The following is a 15,404-nucleotide window of genomic DNA, read 5'->3' as shown; positions in this document are numbered from 1 at the left end:
TTTTCTTTTCATCTCTTACCTCCTCTGATGAAGGAGCCTGCCTCTTTCCCATGCTACCCAGACCCCTGATTAATTAGGGTTGGTCCAGTGCTTGGTTTTGATTCAATACTCACCCATGGGCTAGTCTGCTCTGTGAACAGCTTCTTTCCTGGAATCCTGAATCTCATTATAGATGGTTGTGAGCCACCATGTGGTTGCTGGGAATTGATCTCAGGACCTCTGGAAGAGCAGCCAGTGCTCTTAATCTCTGAGCCATTTCTCCAGCCCCACCTTACATTTTTCTGTAGGTACAAGTAAATAGACTCACATCACCTGTCCCCATCAGTGTCACATGTGCGTAACTTGGCCATCATCAAGTGTGCACGGACAGTAGGACAGTGAACTGTGCTCATTTGGTCCCTATGTCCAGGCAGTCATTGGTGCATGTTTGTCATTACTCATTTCCTCTGTGCACACTCATGCATCCCAGATCTGTTTTGCTTATACCTGTAGCTTGAGAATAAGTTCTAAGATGCTTCTGGACATGAACACTGTATGGCTGCAGTTTGCTGCCTAGTCTCAGGGTGCACCTAAGGTGCTTGAGGGCTGTCCATGGTGCTGAATCCTTTCTCTGTCCTAAGGGAGCAACATTTCACTTTAGGTCAGTGGTTCTCAACATTCCTAATGCTGTGACCCTTTCACACAGTTCCTCATGTTTTGGTGACCCCACCAACCATAAAATTATTTTCATTGCTACTTCATGACTGCAATTATGCTACTGTTATGAATTGTAATGTAAAAATACCTGATATGCAGGATATCTGATATGTGATTCCTGGGGGGTTGTGACCCACAGGTTGAGAGCCACTTCTATAAGTAGCAGTAGTTCAGATGAGCCCCACAGAACCTGTTCTGTTCCAATGCCTGAGGTGTGGGTACAGGTGGCTCTGAGACAAGATCAGCAGAACTGAGCACAACCCAGATGTCTCCTGCAAAAGGCAACACATGCCCAATAGCTGCCCTGAAGCTGCAGGTGTGAGAACAACATTTAATAAAAAATGGCAAAGCATCCATCCATTATATGGGCTGAGCATTCCTAACCTAAAAATCCAAATCCCCAAACCCAAACTCCTCTAAATGCTAATCACTTCTGGTCTTGAGGGGACCTCAGCCTGCCTGACTTCCCTCCTTCCCCCTCCAGAAGCCTGTAATATAACAAGCATTGTGGTTGTATGATTTTAATCAGCACAACACACTTAGATGGTCATAGGTTTATTCCAACTTGTACCCATTAAGACAGACTCAGAAAGAGCTTTCCCCAGAGGATACCAGGGGATTTATGCATGGGGAAGTGCTGCTGGGGATATCTGGAGTCTCAGTGGCAGCTTCCTAAAGCTGGAAATATCCTTGCTTTTTACTGATGGATGTATTTACTTTATACCCCCAGTATAAGAATGCTGGGGTGATTGAGCTGGAAGCATGTGTCAAGGCCGTGCGTGTCCTGGCTATACAGAAGCGTGGCATGGAAGCTTCGGAGTTTCTGCAGAATGCTGTGTACATCAACCTCCGGCAGGTGAGCATGTGCCTGTCCATCTCTGTGGTCAGTGATTCAGGTCTCCTGGAATGTGTCGCTCATGATCCAGCACAGTGATTGTACGGCATGGAAAAAATTAAGGAGTCCTAGCCCAAGAGCCAGAGGCATATGATTATTTGTATGCCCATCATCTTCATTTTTGGATATTATATTTTCAAAATTCAGAATATACCATCTTATCCCAATTTTTATTTGTAATAATAACGTCAGCTCCTGCTAGCTTTGCAACCTTGATATGCTTCACAGCTCTTGACTTTGTCACTTGTAAAATGCTTGCCATTGGTAATGCTGGACTGTTTGGTTTATAAAACATGAGGCTTATATGTGCATTGTGTTTTGTCTACATGTCTGTCTGTGTGGGGTTGTTGGATCCCTTGGAACTGGAGTTATAGTTGTGAGTTGCCATGTAGGTGCTGGGAATTGAACCTGGGTCCATGTGGAAGAGTAGCCTGTGCCCTTAACCACTGAGCCAAGTCTGCAGCCCCCAGAGATTTTTTTGGGGGGGGAAGGAAAAATAACTTAATAGATTAACCCAAGGTTGGAGTGATGGCTCTGGCTAAGAGCACATACTCTTGCAGAGACCTGAGTTCCATCCCCAGCACCCACATCAGACAGCTGACAACTGCCTGGAACTCTTGACCTCTCTGAGTCTTACTTGCTGTAGAACCCTGTGTTGCCCCTTAGGTTGGTCTATGGGGCTGCCTCAATTGTATCTGAAGTGTCAGTTGTCAGCTCAGCCACAGAGGGAGAGAGAAACACTGGGTAAGGCAGATTGCCAATATTGCTGGCCATTTCATGTAGGGGGAAGAACACCTGTGGCCTCACAGTGAGGGAGCCCCAGAACCAGCTGCACATAGTGTCCTCAAGGAAGGCTAGGAGAGGCCCCAGTTTCTACTCTCTGTTGGTTTCCAGTAATCAGGAGGCAGGAGAGACAAACATTTGGTACTTTGATGTAGAAACTTCACTTTCCTGTGAAATGGCCCAAGAGGAGATGTCAGTCTCCAGTAAGCTGACATTTACCATTTGACTTGGTTTTACTCAGGTTCAACACTGGGCCAAGCCACACATGCACGCACGCACGTGTGTGTGATAATTACATTTGTTTTATTTGTATGCATCTGTGCATGTGTGTGGGCACCTGTGCCACAGCATGCGTGTGGTCAGAGCACAACTTGGAGAGTCTGTTCTCTCCTTCCCCCATATGGGTCCCTGACTTCAGTTGTCAGGCTTGGTGACATCACCTTTATCTGCTGAGCCATGTCACTTGCCTTCTAGGCTGTGTTTTTCAGAGATGTATAGGCTACAGTTCTTATAGAGGACTGGAGGGCAGAATGACCCAGGCTAGGCATACACAAGCTTAGCGAAATGTACATTGACTGAGATACAGGTCAGTTAATTCCCACCAGTACATGAGCTGAGGGAAAGAGATCACCCACGTGGCTGAAGAGCAGAGGTGGGATGCAAGAGCCTTGCTGGCCTGGTGCATGGAGAACCAGAAGGAGTCAAGCTGGTGAAAGTTTGCCAAAGGACAGTGAGGGTAAGACATAGGGCAAGGGTACTTCAAGGAAAAGAGGGTGGGACACTGATACAAGCCATGCTTCAAAGAGAAGACTGTTGGGCCTCATCAGGTATGCTGGGAAGGATCCAGGAAGCCTTGTAGATGGTCCTGTGTCCCTACACAGGTCTGCAGCAGGCTAGTGCTGCTGTCATCATGCCTAGGGGTTTCAGGAGACAGCTTTAAGACACAGCAGAGGCTCCAAGCAGACCTGGAAGGCCTGGGGAATGGAGTCTGTTAGGCTCAGCTGGTTCTGGAGGACTGGGTAGCTACTAATCATCCCAGCTCAGCTTTGCCTCTGCAGTTACTGAAGTTACCTTTACAGATTAAAGGCAGGTTTTTTTTTTTTGGAATACCGCAAAACTGTTTTCACAGTTGGGCATGCAAATACACATTTTACAAAATAAAATGTTTTCACTGAAAACGTGTGGCCATTAGTTTTGACTAGCTCTGCTATTGTAGTGCATGGCCTCAGGCAAACACCAGAGTGCAGCAGTGCTCCATGGCAAATGTAGCCCTGCGGCACAGAGCAGTTGCTTGCCTTTCGTTGTCGTCTGCCCAGAGAGGAAGGCTGTGGTTGACTCATCCCGATGTTGTCTGCCAGTAGAGCAGGCAGCAAAATAGTGAGTTCTGGTGGGATTTTATAATCACAGTAAAAGAAGGGCCTGTAGGTTTTCTCAAGTAGAACAAGCTTTTGGCTCTTGATTAAGTGTGCTCCATTGTGGAACTGACGGGAAAGAATGGCTTGGTCAAATGTGGACATTTTGGAAGGAATGGAGATGTGATTAGCACAAGTTCCTTCTGTCTTTAAAAATCACTGCATGGACATCAGAACGGAGCTTTAGCTGTATTGGGAAGGGTCTCTACAGAACAGACCCCGCCCCCGTGTGCGTGTGCAATCACAGGGTGACCTGCCTGTGTTGGCTGGCTTGTGGTAATTATCTGGCACTCCCAAATGACAGTATATAGCTGGCTATGTACAGATCTGTGTGCTGGCCATGGAGGTTTTACAGTCAAATGACAAGGTTCAGATGAGAACAGATGGGTCTTCAGTCAGTTTCCTCCCTGTGTGACTAGAGGAGTCCTGAACTCTCTCAGTCTATTTTCTGTGGCCACCTCACTCCTTGTAAGTTGCAGATAGATGGATGCTAAGGAATGAATACTTAGTACTGCACCCGACGGGCACACCCGAATGGTTAGGAGTTTGCTCCTCACTGGCATCCATTCACAGACTCCTTTTGAAGTTTGAATCTATGAGTTCCTTGAGATTCTTTGATCTAAATGTAGCATCCATATCCTCAAAGGGGAGCCTAGGAAAAAGGGACAGTGTCACAGGCACCATAAGGCAGTGGCTTAGAGGGGAGGGGTCTTTGGTAGGTGTGTTCAAGCCTCCTTTCCTTCGTTTTCTTTCCCTCCTTTCCCCTTTTTTTCCCACTGGGATGGGCAGGAGCCAGACTAGGCTGTGTGTGTGTGTGTGTGTGTGTGTGTTGTGTGTGTGCGCGCGCGCGCGCGCGCGCGCGCGCCTGCCTGCCTGCCTGCCTGCCTGCCTGCTGCCTGCTTTTGAAGTTCAGTGAGCAGCAAACAGTCACGATTCACAATGGCTGAGCTGAGTGGAAGGGGAACTGGGTGCTAAACAGTAAACCTGGAGGCAAATATTTCTCAATTGAGTCAGTTCTACAGAAAAAAAGAACATGGCTCCCACTGGATATCTTCTAGGGGACTGCTCCAGATGCATCCATCCCAGGGACATAAGCACTGTTGCAATATAGAAAAAGATGCACCGAAGGGAGACTCATGGGCGGCACTGACTGTTCCCTGGAGCAGCTGGCTTGCAGGGCTTATGCAGGCACCTGCGACGTCTGTCCGGAAGGCTGCTTCACCACAGGCAGCTAGTTTTAAAGATGGGGAATCTGAAGGCGGGATCCAGGCTCTTCTCACAAAGTCTTCCATTGTTATTTAAATTCCCCTCTATGTGATTCTTAAAGGCAACCCTGCATCCTGTGGCTCCCCCCATCCACAACAACACAAGGAACTGAATATATTTTGTTTTCAACCGAAAGTGGTTGGTGACCGTAAGAGAAAGTTCTAGTAAAGAAGTGTTAGAAAACTAGACTGGTACCTGGCAGGTCACAGAGGAACAGCTCCTTGACCTCTTTACATCTTAAAGTTCTGGAAAGATTGTGTGCCCTTTAAGAACATTTTGGTTTATGAGGCTTTTTGAGGAGACTTGCAACCTCTTTGTCTCTGGTTAATTTTCTTTCCAAAGCCATTCTGATTTTATGCAGGGTACTCTGTTCAGATGTAAGAACAGCCTCTTTGCATTTCTTTTTGGATGGGTTTCCTTAATGAAGCTGTTGTTAAGGAAACCCTGCAAGAGCCTGGTAGGCACAGGAGTGATTGCATCCCTAGTACTTCTGTCAGTTTGAGCTCAAAGTCAGATGCGCAGGAGAATGGGGCAGGCTGTTGAATGCAGAAGGGGGACTGAGGTAATGCTGAGTCAGGTCAGCACTGGCCAGCAGAGTCAGTGGCTTCCAGTGGCAGCCTTTGGGGAACTCGTGTCTCTTACAAGGAAACCATTGAATGGGGGAGGAAAGTCTGCTAGATTCTTTATCGACAAGTTTCTGGTCTAACAAGATTCTGGTAGGAGAGTGGATATCTGTGGGGACAGTCAGAGCAGTCAGTCTCTCCAGAGAGGTTGGTCGGGCTGCAGAGAGGTCAGGAAGCCTTGGTGGACAAGGCAGTGCCTACTGAGCTCAGTTTCAGATTTCCACTATGACCAGAAAGGGTGATAAAGAAGGAAGTGACTACTGTTAGAGGAAAGCCTCTGTGCCCTGCAGGTGGCTGTGTTTTTAAACACAGGAATGGGGGGGAGAGGGCTTCAGAATTCATCTTTGGGGACATGCAATCCAGTGTGTCCTCACAGGTTTGCGCAATCTTGAATTTCCTCTCTGTTTTAGTAGTTAGGAACCTCGGTGCTGAGCCCACAGATACCTTTAATAATTATATAACTGTTATATAACGGGTGGGCTTGTTTCTGCTCAAACCTTCCCTCGTTGCATTTTAACTATAATCTCATTTTTCTCTTCACCTTGATTTTTATCTTTTTGTTGTTACTGCACTTAATACATTATGTATGTGTTAAAAAAGATTGATTTTAGATTCTTCTTCATAACAAGGCAGGATGTAAACAAATGGCTAAACAGAGGGTGTCGCAGGCAGACACTCACTGCTTTGTAGAGGTTCTAGGGTATTTACCTTAGGAGGTTAAAGCTGAGCTGAATGTTAAAGCCGTGTTTTCAGGAGGAGAGTTTGGTAATACACAGACTCTGGAGAAGGGCCGGGGCCTTATTCATCTCTAGTCATTGTGCAGGCACAGTGATTGTCAGAGACCAGACATTCACTAATCTCTGCCGCATGATTCATCCTACTGTTCTCTGGGGCATTGGCACCACTCTGAGCAATGACAGTGGCGATTCTTGGTAGAGATGCAAGGTGTCCTATGAAGAACTTCACAGCCTTTCTGCATTTAACACTTAAAAGCCCTCCTATGAGGGATTGTTTTACTATTTCCTATTTGTTATGTGCAGCAGCCTGGTTTTTATTTGGGAGTGCTTCATGGCTCCTGGAAGATTGCTAGAGTGGTATAGCCAGTGCTTTGCTGCCCACCACCAAGAGCATGGAGCCTGTCTTCCTCTGTCCAACATGCTTGTCTGGTATGTGTTTGCAAGTTTGACCCCATCATAGTGGAAGTCAGAACTTGATTCCTTTCTGTGGCCAGATACGGGCCACTCTGTCTACAGGTCCAGCTTTCCCCTCCATGCTCTGGAGAGCATCAGGGGCTTCCCAACAGTTTGTTGGCTGTTGAATGATACTGTTGGGAACACTCCCACATGGGTTTTGTGAAATGTTTTCATTCCTCTTGGACATAAACTTGGGCCATATGCCACTCTGTAGCTTTCTGAGGGACCATTAGACTGATATAGATTGCTATCAGCAAGATCCAAAGACTCCATTCTTCCCACCTCTTCTGTATCCTCCCATCCAGAGCATCCTTTGGGTGCAGCTACTGAAGTGGGAGGGAAGAGATGTCTGGCTCTGGTTTGGATCCGCATTTCCTTCATGCCCCATGTTGTTGAACGTATTTTCATGTGCTTACTGGTCATTCACACATGGCTATTACAGTGCTTTCCAGTTTTTATCAATTTCTAGAGCCAGGGCTTGAACTCAGAGTCTCATGCACACAAACACAGGCTATACCACTCAGACTGCAAATCCTTCACCACTTTTTGTTGTATGGGTATAGTGTGATTTGGATGGTGCTTTCTGTCAGGTTTCTGCTCTGTGCTCCATTTTACTGTTTTTGTTTTTCTTTTGATAGAAAGCACTCTGCTCTGCATGGGCTTCAATCCCAGGTCTCAAGTTATGGACTTCATCCTCTGAGTGGCTGAGACCTCAAAGTCCACCATGACTACTGCCCCCCCTCCTTCCCTCCTTCCCTCCCTCCCTCCTTCCCTCCCTCTCTCCTTCCCCCCTCTTTCTTTTCCTCCCTCCCTTTTCCCTCCTTCGATTTCTTCCTCCTCCTTCTTCTGAGATGGTTTTCTGTGTAGCCCTAACCTGGAACTTGCTTTGTAGACCAGGTTGGCTTTGAACCACCTACCTCTGCCTCCTAAATGCTGGGATTAAAGGCGTGCACCACCACTGCCCAACACTACTGCCCTTTATTGATATCTTTCAAAGACATGCATTTCTGCTTTTGATGAAGTTCAGATTCTCTGCGTTTTAGCTCATTGCATATGCTTTTGGTGTGGTTCAGGAGAAATCACTGTGCCCAAAATTCCCCACTTTCTTTCTAACAGGTTGTTTCTATTAGACCAGGCTGGTCTGGTACTTGCTATGTAGACAAGGTTAGCCTCAAATTCTGGGCAGTCCTTCTGCTCCAGCTCCCCAAGTGCTGGGATTACAAGCTTGTGCCACTATGCTTGACTTTTTACATTAAATTTTAATGTTGGAAGTATATCTTTTTAAACTTTGTACTTTTTCAAGATTTTTCTGGCTATTCTGGGTCTCCTGAATTTCCATATGAAATTTAGGATCAGCCTTTTTTTTTTTCCAAAGAAGTCCGAGGGATTTGTATGTAGATTTCATTGACTCTGTAGATGAATTTGGGGGTGGGGGTTAGCCATCTTACCCATCATAGAAGTATGTGCCTGTAACCACGGCACTCTACAGACTGTGGGGAGGAGGGCAGAGTTCAGGGCCAATCTAGCTATATAGTGAGTTCCAGACTAGCCTAGGCTATATAGGAAGACCCTGTCTCAACCTGCCCAACTCCCCCCTTCCCAATCAAACAATATTGTCTTTCACTCCATGAACACAGAATGTCTGTAATAAAGAGCCAATAAATAATCTCCATTCTTTTTCTTCTCCTTTTCATCCTTCTTGACTTCCTGCCTCTTCCTTCCATCTCCACCTTTCTCTTCCATCTCTACCTTTTCCCCCTTTCTTTCCTCCTCTCCTCTCCTCCCCTTCCCTGCAAGCACTGTGGCAAGAGTATCCTCATCCATGAGCTGTTGAGTTGTCTTCCCAGACTAGAGAAACATTTGGTACCCACCCTCCCTGACTTAGCACTGAAATTTCAGTTTTTGTTTTTATTTGCTGGTTTTGTTTAACTCATTTGTATTTTGCTTCGGTCACTTCCTATTTTATTTCATTTTCTGAATTAGATGATGTGTTCTAGGAATTTCCAGTGTCATTATGGTAGACAGTAGATTGCCTTTCCATTTTCTGAATTTATCACTTTCTTAAGTTTCTGTGTCCCTTCAGGGTTCTGTTCTATTTGGAGCTGTAACCTAAAAAACAAAGTTCATAAAGGTTAGTGAAGAATTTTTTGTAAAACAGGCAGTATTTGAAAAGTGGTTGGTCTTAGCTTTTTTTTTGAAGTACATAAATGTAAACTTTTATTTTCTAAGCTAAATTAAGTGTTTTTGAGGTGGATATCTTTTCATGCTGCCCAAGTTGATCCCCAGATCTGGGACTCAAGTAACTCTTGTGCTCCAGCCTTCTGGTACCTGCATGTGCCATTATGCCAGGCTAAGTGTAAGTTCTGTGTAGTTTTGAATCCATAGTCTTTCTGTATGATAGCTGCAGATGCTATGTAGAGAACAGAAAGTGTCTGTGTCTTGTATATTGGAGAGTGTCCAAGACTAGCTGTGGCCTTCCTGCATTGTCCACATCAGTATGGAGTGCCATCATGGGCTATTTCAAAGCCCCTTCCTTTAATGACTTGCTCTTCAGAGCTCTGAGTTCCTGCGTTTTTGAAGGTTGGCTAGGGCTGAGCTGTTTTCTTTAGTATTCTGGCTGACTCATTTAGTAGTATCCTTTGATTTTAAAGGCTTTATCGACAGGGGCTGGAGAGATAGCTTGATGTTAGGTGTTAGGAACACGTGCTGCTCTTGGATGGGATGAAAGTTCAGTTCCCAGCAACCATATCTGGTGGGTATAATCACTTGTAATTCCAATTTCAGAGGATCTTAAGCCAGAAGAAGTTCTGACTTCCATGGGCAGCTGTATTCATGAGTGTGTGTACAGGTGCGCTCGCACGCACGCACGCACGCACGCACGCACGCACGCACACACACACACACACACACACACACACACACACACACACACAGAGCTTAAAAATGAAATAACCCTTTTAGAGGTCTTGTGGAGGTCTTTGAGTTCACTGTGCTGTTCTCTGCCCTGCCCTGCCCTGCCATAATGTTCTAATGGTAGAATTCTGTTCCTTCTGCTGTTAGAATAAAGTGGACTCAGCCTATTTTCTGGTTGGAAATGGAGTGGTGAGTTGGTACCAGAATGACCCATCTTATGACTAAGGCCTCTTTATCTTGAGTGTCTTTGAGATGCTTCTGCCAAAAATTTGCATAAACATCTGGGCCCTGGACTCAGAGGTCGTGACTATGCAGCCTGCTGAAAAATTAGAACAAAGATGTGCTGATTAATGTCCCCTACAAGAGACAGGGGTTCAGGAATGAGTGTGGGGACTTGATTGCATCTCAAGATTTTGCCTGGGGCCATTTTGCATTCTCCCAGATCCTTGGGCTGCCCATATTAGCTCAGTGCAGCTTTGTCCCCAGGCTTCCAGGACTGGAATTAACGGAAGCGGAAGCGTCCCAGGTCATTATCAACATAGCACTGGAAAATAGTTGTATCCTGGCTTTCTCCACAGGAGAGCTTTCCTGGGGTCTGAAGTAATTTCAGTCTCATCTATGGGGAGTGCTTATCATTTGCTGTCATGTTGCATCCCTATGGGATGAAGAGTGAGAGGCTAGACTACTAAACTTTTACATCCTTATGTCTGCCATGGAAGTGGGGTTCCCTTCATGCGGATATGGAGGACAGGAGTCAAGGGTTTAGTCCTCTGTTTGCTGTTACCTGCAGAGAGGATTCTAGCTCAAGCCACCATCATCAGCATCTGTTGTCATGTTCAGTATGCAGGATGTCCAGGTGAGGGTCTAAGGGTCTACCAGTATGTGACAGAGGCAGTCAACATGTTTGCTTCTCTTTTACCTCTCTCCTTGTCCCATGCCATGGCTGATAGTGGCACACTAGAGTCCTGTATCCCCCGAAGGTTTAGTGTCCATGTATTATAGACCCAATCAAAATACTTCTAGAAGAGTCAGGATATCACTGAAACCGAAGGTTTCTTAGACTAAGGACACAGGGAATGCTAACCAAGAGAGGAGGAATTGATAGTGTGAGCTCTGTCAAGTGACATGCCTCTTCTTATCAGAAGATTCTCTTAGGAAAGAAAATTGGTGTCAGACTGGGAGAAAATATTGACCAAACATGTGTGATGACTAAGGACTTAGCTTTGGAACATATGAAGAGCAAGCCCAGCTCCATAATAAGATGAATGGTCTAATTTAAAAAACTGCCAGAAGTTTTGAGCAAATACCTCACAAAGGGAGATACAAGCGTGGCCAGTGATCATCAGGAAGGACACTCAGTGCCTGGTTATCTAGCAACACTAGCAGAATGGGAAAAGCCACAAGCATCCATGACATGAAACATCTGTGATCAAACATGACACAGCGTGGTCCTTGTGTGTCATCCCTGTGAGTGCGAACTGATGCTGCCACTCTGGAAGAGTCTGTCTGCCCCCAGGCAGGGGGAAAGGGCTCAGTGTGAACAGTGCAGGAGAGAGGAATGACACTATGGGACTAGAGGTTATGTATGAGAACATGTTATCAGGATAGCGTCAAGGAGATGGTTCATTCAAGGGAATTAAGACACTTGTGCATATGTGTGTTTGTGCGCCCGTGTGTGTGTGTGTGTGTGTGTGTGTGTGTGTGTGTGTGTGTGTGTGTGTTTGTGTAGCTGGAGAGCCCTGTGTCCCATAGCCTCCATACTCACTCAGCAGTACTTATTTTGTTCCTTGACCAGGAAGTCTGAAGTCTAGGTTAGGTGGTACTATCATCATCTAGTCACGTGGCTCCACATGATATGTTCTGAGAAGCTGAGCAAAGTCTCTTCCCTGTTTCTCTTGTCATGATGGACTCTTGTTCCTTTTTATGAAGGATGTCTCATTCATTATGTGACAATGCCCTCATGCCAGAGAATCTGGGCCTCTTAGCAAAAGGCTGGATGTGCTTGGAGCCATGGCTCATGAAAGGTGTTCACAGGGTTCCCTCAGAGCCTCAAGATTGTCTTTTCACAGTGGTTAGGCTCTCTCTCCTTTAAAGAAAGAGGTTGCAGGTGCATCATGTGTCTCACTTTCTCTCTGTGCTTCAGCTTTCTGAAGAAGAGAAAATACAGCGCTACAGCATCCTGTCTGAGCTCTACGAACTGATTGGCTTCCACCGCAAGTCAGCATTCTTCAAGCGCGTGGCTGCCATGCAATGCGTGGCCCCTAGCATCTCAGAGCCTGGCTGGAGGGCCTGTTACAAGCTCCTTCTGGAGACACTGCCTGGTTACAGTCTGTCGCTAGACCCCAAGGACTTCAACAAAGGTACTGATGACCTGGGGCTGGGGTGGAAGTTGCTTTATTCTCATTCATCTTGTGCATTTGAACGTCTGCTGAGTGTTAAGGGACTGTAGTGGGCAACTGTGGTTCAAAGGTGGCGAAACCCTTCCCTGTACAGCCACTTATAACAGTGGTGTCATGGCAGGAAGTCCCGGAGCTACCTTGTGGCCTTGTTTTTGCATCTTGGTTAGTGGAGGTCAGAAATTGCCCTAGAGGCGATCATCATGGTCTGTCAACAACACAATGCCTTAGGTCCTAATGTTTTTACCTACCTTATGAAATTTTGTTAGGTTAGCAAAAATCAGTGTACCTTTCTGCAATAAGTAAACCTGGGAATGTGTGTATACACACAGCTATGCCTTTGTGGAAGATTCTGATTCTATAATAGCAATCATATTAAAACATAGCTATAAGTTTAATAACTATAGACAAATAACTGTAGACATAGAGCTAGTAGTGGTGTGGGCTTTCAGTAGGAGAGAACTGACTGGTCCTCCCACTAGGGTGCAGTTAGATCCCTAGTGCTCCCCCTCTCATTCACAAATCACTTTCTTCTCCATCCACCAGATGAAGTGTTCAGATGTCACCCTCCTCAGCCTCTTTAGAACCAGCCCTTCCCAGACAGTGCTTCATATTGATACCTCCATCCCTAGCAGACCAGAATCTTTACGGGGGAGAGCTTGGCTTAGAGATGAGGCCTCTGTTCTGTGAAGGCCAGGGTGATAAGCCTTCAAGGCCTTGTGGGCTATGGTCTCTGTTGTCTAGAGTGGTGCTGAAATAGCACAGGTCATGTGCTAATCGATAGGACTTCATGGGCAAGTGTAGATGGTAGGGGCAGGGATAGTGTTCTATACCTGAAATCCTGGGACTCATGGGGGCCAAGGCAGAAGGATGGGCATAAGTTTGAGGCCATTGTGGTCTACAGAGTGAGGTCCTGTGGGAACACAAACCATATAGTCCCTGTTTGAGCCTCCCTCTCCTTACAAAAAGAGTAGATAGATGGTGGACAGGCCAGATTCGGCACTTACTGCACTTGACCATAATCCCTGGCAGAGCCCACACTGGGAAGGTCAGCCCCTCCTATCTTTGAGGCAAGCACAGATAAAGAGTTTTATTCCTTGAGGCCACCTTAGGGAAAGTAGCAGCTTGGGGGCCCAGGGGCCCCAACTCTACTTTCTGGTTACCTGAAATGGACTTTAGGTTTAAATAGAGAGGGAAATGGGACAAGTGGTCTGCATCATTAAGCAGTACAGGTTCTGATGTGGCCCCATCCATCGTTGTCCCAGTATAGTCCTTTAAGTTGGTGTCAAGATGTCTTTATTGCTGAGACTAGAAGGTGGTACTCAGGGGATAAGCAGAGTTACTGGGTTGGATGAAGAAAGAGGTTGGGGCCCAGTGGGATAAGGGCCTCTTCAGATTGGTGAAGAGAGGGAAGGAGGTTGGGCCATGCTTGCTGAGGAGAGACTGACCCGGGTGAGGGGTGACTTAGAAATCAGATGGGATACCATGCTCAGGTATATAGTAGTCTTATGGAGGGAGGTGTCCTCTGACTCTGAGTCCCTACAACCCTGAAATTTTGTCTTTAGAGCAGACAATATCTTGCTTCCCTGGATCCACAGGGGCGAGATGGGCAGGCAGAGGTCTGCTGGGCAGTTTTCCATTCACGTGACCTGCTTGTGTTGTCTTTTATGTTAGGCTCACAGAAGATCTTGTCTCTCCTGTGACCTTGCTAGCCAGGTCTCCTCCGTCCTGCACCCTTGCTGAGGGTTATTTAAAAAAAAATTGAACATGGACCTTGGCATTTGTTAGTAGTGAGTACCATCAGTCACTGTGATTCACTCTAGACAGTGTCTTTTATTTATTTAACTTTTTTGAGACAAGGCCTCATAATGTAACTCATGCTGGCCTTGAACTTACTAGCCCAGGGTTGCCTGGAACTCTGAATCCTCCTGCTGTGGGTTCCGATTGGTAGGGGTACAGGCATGCGCCATCACACATTGTTGTATGGTGTCACTTTGAAGTAGATTTTGTCCTTGACTTTAAAAACATTAAATATTAAAAATATTTTAATCTAATTTATTTTTGTGTGTGAGCACTATAGTGTGCATGCAGAGGTCAGAGGGCAAGATGTAGGAATTATTTCTGACCTGCCACATGGGCTTCAGAGATAGACCTCAGGTCATCAGGGTTGGAGGCAAATGCTTTGCCTGCTGAGCCATCTTGCTGGTTCTTGTCCCTTACTTTCTTAGATGTTAGGATTGTGTGCAAGGGTCAAGAGGAGGATTTGGGAGCCTTTCCAGGTCTTAGACTCTGCAGAGATGTTATGACCCTTGCTACTAGAACAGAGGATGCCTCTAGAATGGTACCCACTCTCTTCATGTGCTGGAGGAGCTGGACTGGAGTGAGGAGGGTGCCAGAGGGCAGGATGGGTATGCAGAGCCCATGACAGCCTGCAGTGGTCACTTTGCTGTGAGTTGGGATGGGCACATGGATGCTCACAGCTCCTGTCAGCCTTCGATTGTATCTGGGTTCCTTCAGCCATGCTCTTCCAGACCCCACTTAATTGTCTGATCTAATGTAGTTTCTCTGATAAAAGTTTCCATCTGTTCTGTCACTTTGTCCCCTCAAGAGATGGAGTGGAATTCAAAGTTTGTTGAGTACCTGTTGTGTGATTGGCATTTCTTAGTGGGAGTGGGCATGCAGACTGATGCTGTGGCTGATGCTGGGTATTGGAGCTGGTCTCTGTCTTTCTGACACAGGAACCTCCTGGGCTGCTCCCCTAGAAGCTGTTCTGGTGTCTGTGACCCCCTGGAGGCTTCTTGGCTGTCTCTATTGTTCTACTGCAGCTGTCACCTCCCTTAGCTCTCAGAGCACTCCTGAGACCATACAGTGCTTGGTCTCAATTTCTTGGCAGAATGCTACCTGGAACCTGGGGACACCAGGTGCTCAAAACCTCTAAATGGGGTGACAGTTGCAGGCCACTGTGGGATCTGCATACTGATCCCCAGCTGCCTTCTCTGCCCTCCTCCACTCCAGTCCAGCTCTCCAGCACTCAGAAGATGGTGGGTGCCATTCTAGGGGCTTCCCTTCCTTGTTCTAGCAGCAAGGACAATACATCAGTGGCAGGAGGGGACTCTGAGTGTCAGGGGCTTGGGCAGGTGTGTTTGAGAGTCCCTTTAACACTGAGAAGTCTGCTCTTGGTCTGTCTAGTAGATGGGGAAGCCCTACTTTGTGTTGATCCTATGGAG

The 15,404-nt window shown here is 46.5% G+C and overlaps 1 protein-coding gene across 4 annotated transcripts in view; it reads left to right on the top strand.

The window, feature by feature from the left end:
* Positions 1-15,404, top strand: part of Trappc9 (trafficking protein particle complex 9) — a 473,194-nt gene that overhangs the window by 31,192 nt on the left and 426,598 nt on the right. For all 4 annotated transcript variants that reach the window (XM_027403774.2, XM_027403775.2, XM_027403773.2 and 1 more), the window contains 2 exons: positions 1,427-1,552; positions 11,925-12,141. In XM_027403774.2, coding sequence (XP_027259575.1) covers positions 1,427-1,552; positions 11,925-12,141 — 343 coding nt within the window. The remainder of the gene's footprint in view (positions 1-1,426; positions 1,553-11,924; positions 12,142-15,404) is intronic.

Source organism: Cricetulus griseus, chromosome 2 (assembly GCF_003668045.3).
Source record: "Cricetulus griseus strain 17A/GY chromosome 2, alternate assembly CriGri-PICRH-1.0, whole genome shotgun sequence".
Lineage (NCBI taxonomy): Eukaryota > Metazoa > Chordata > Mammalia > Rodentia > Cricetidae > Cricetulus > Cricetulus griseus.
The sequence above is the reverse complement of the archived record's forward strand: the minus strand, read 5'-3'. Positions and strand labels throughout refer to the sequence as shown.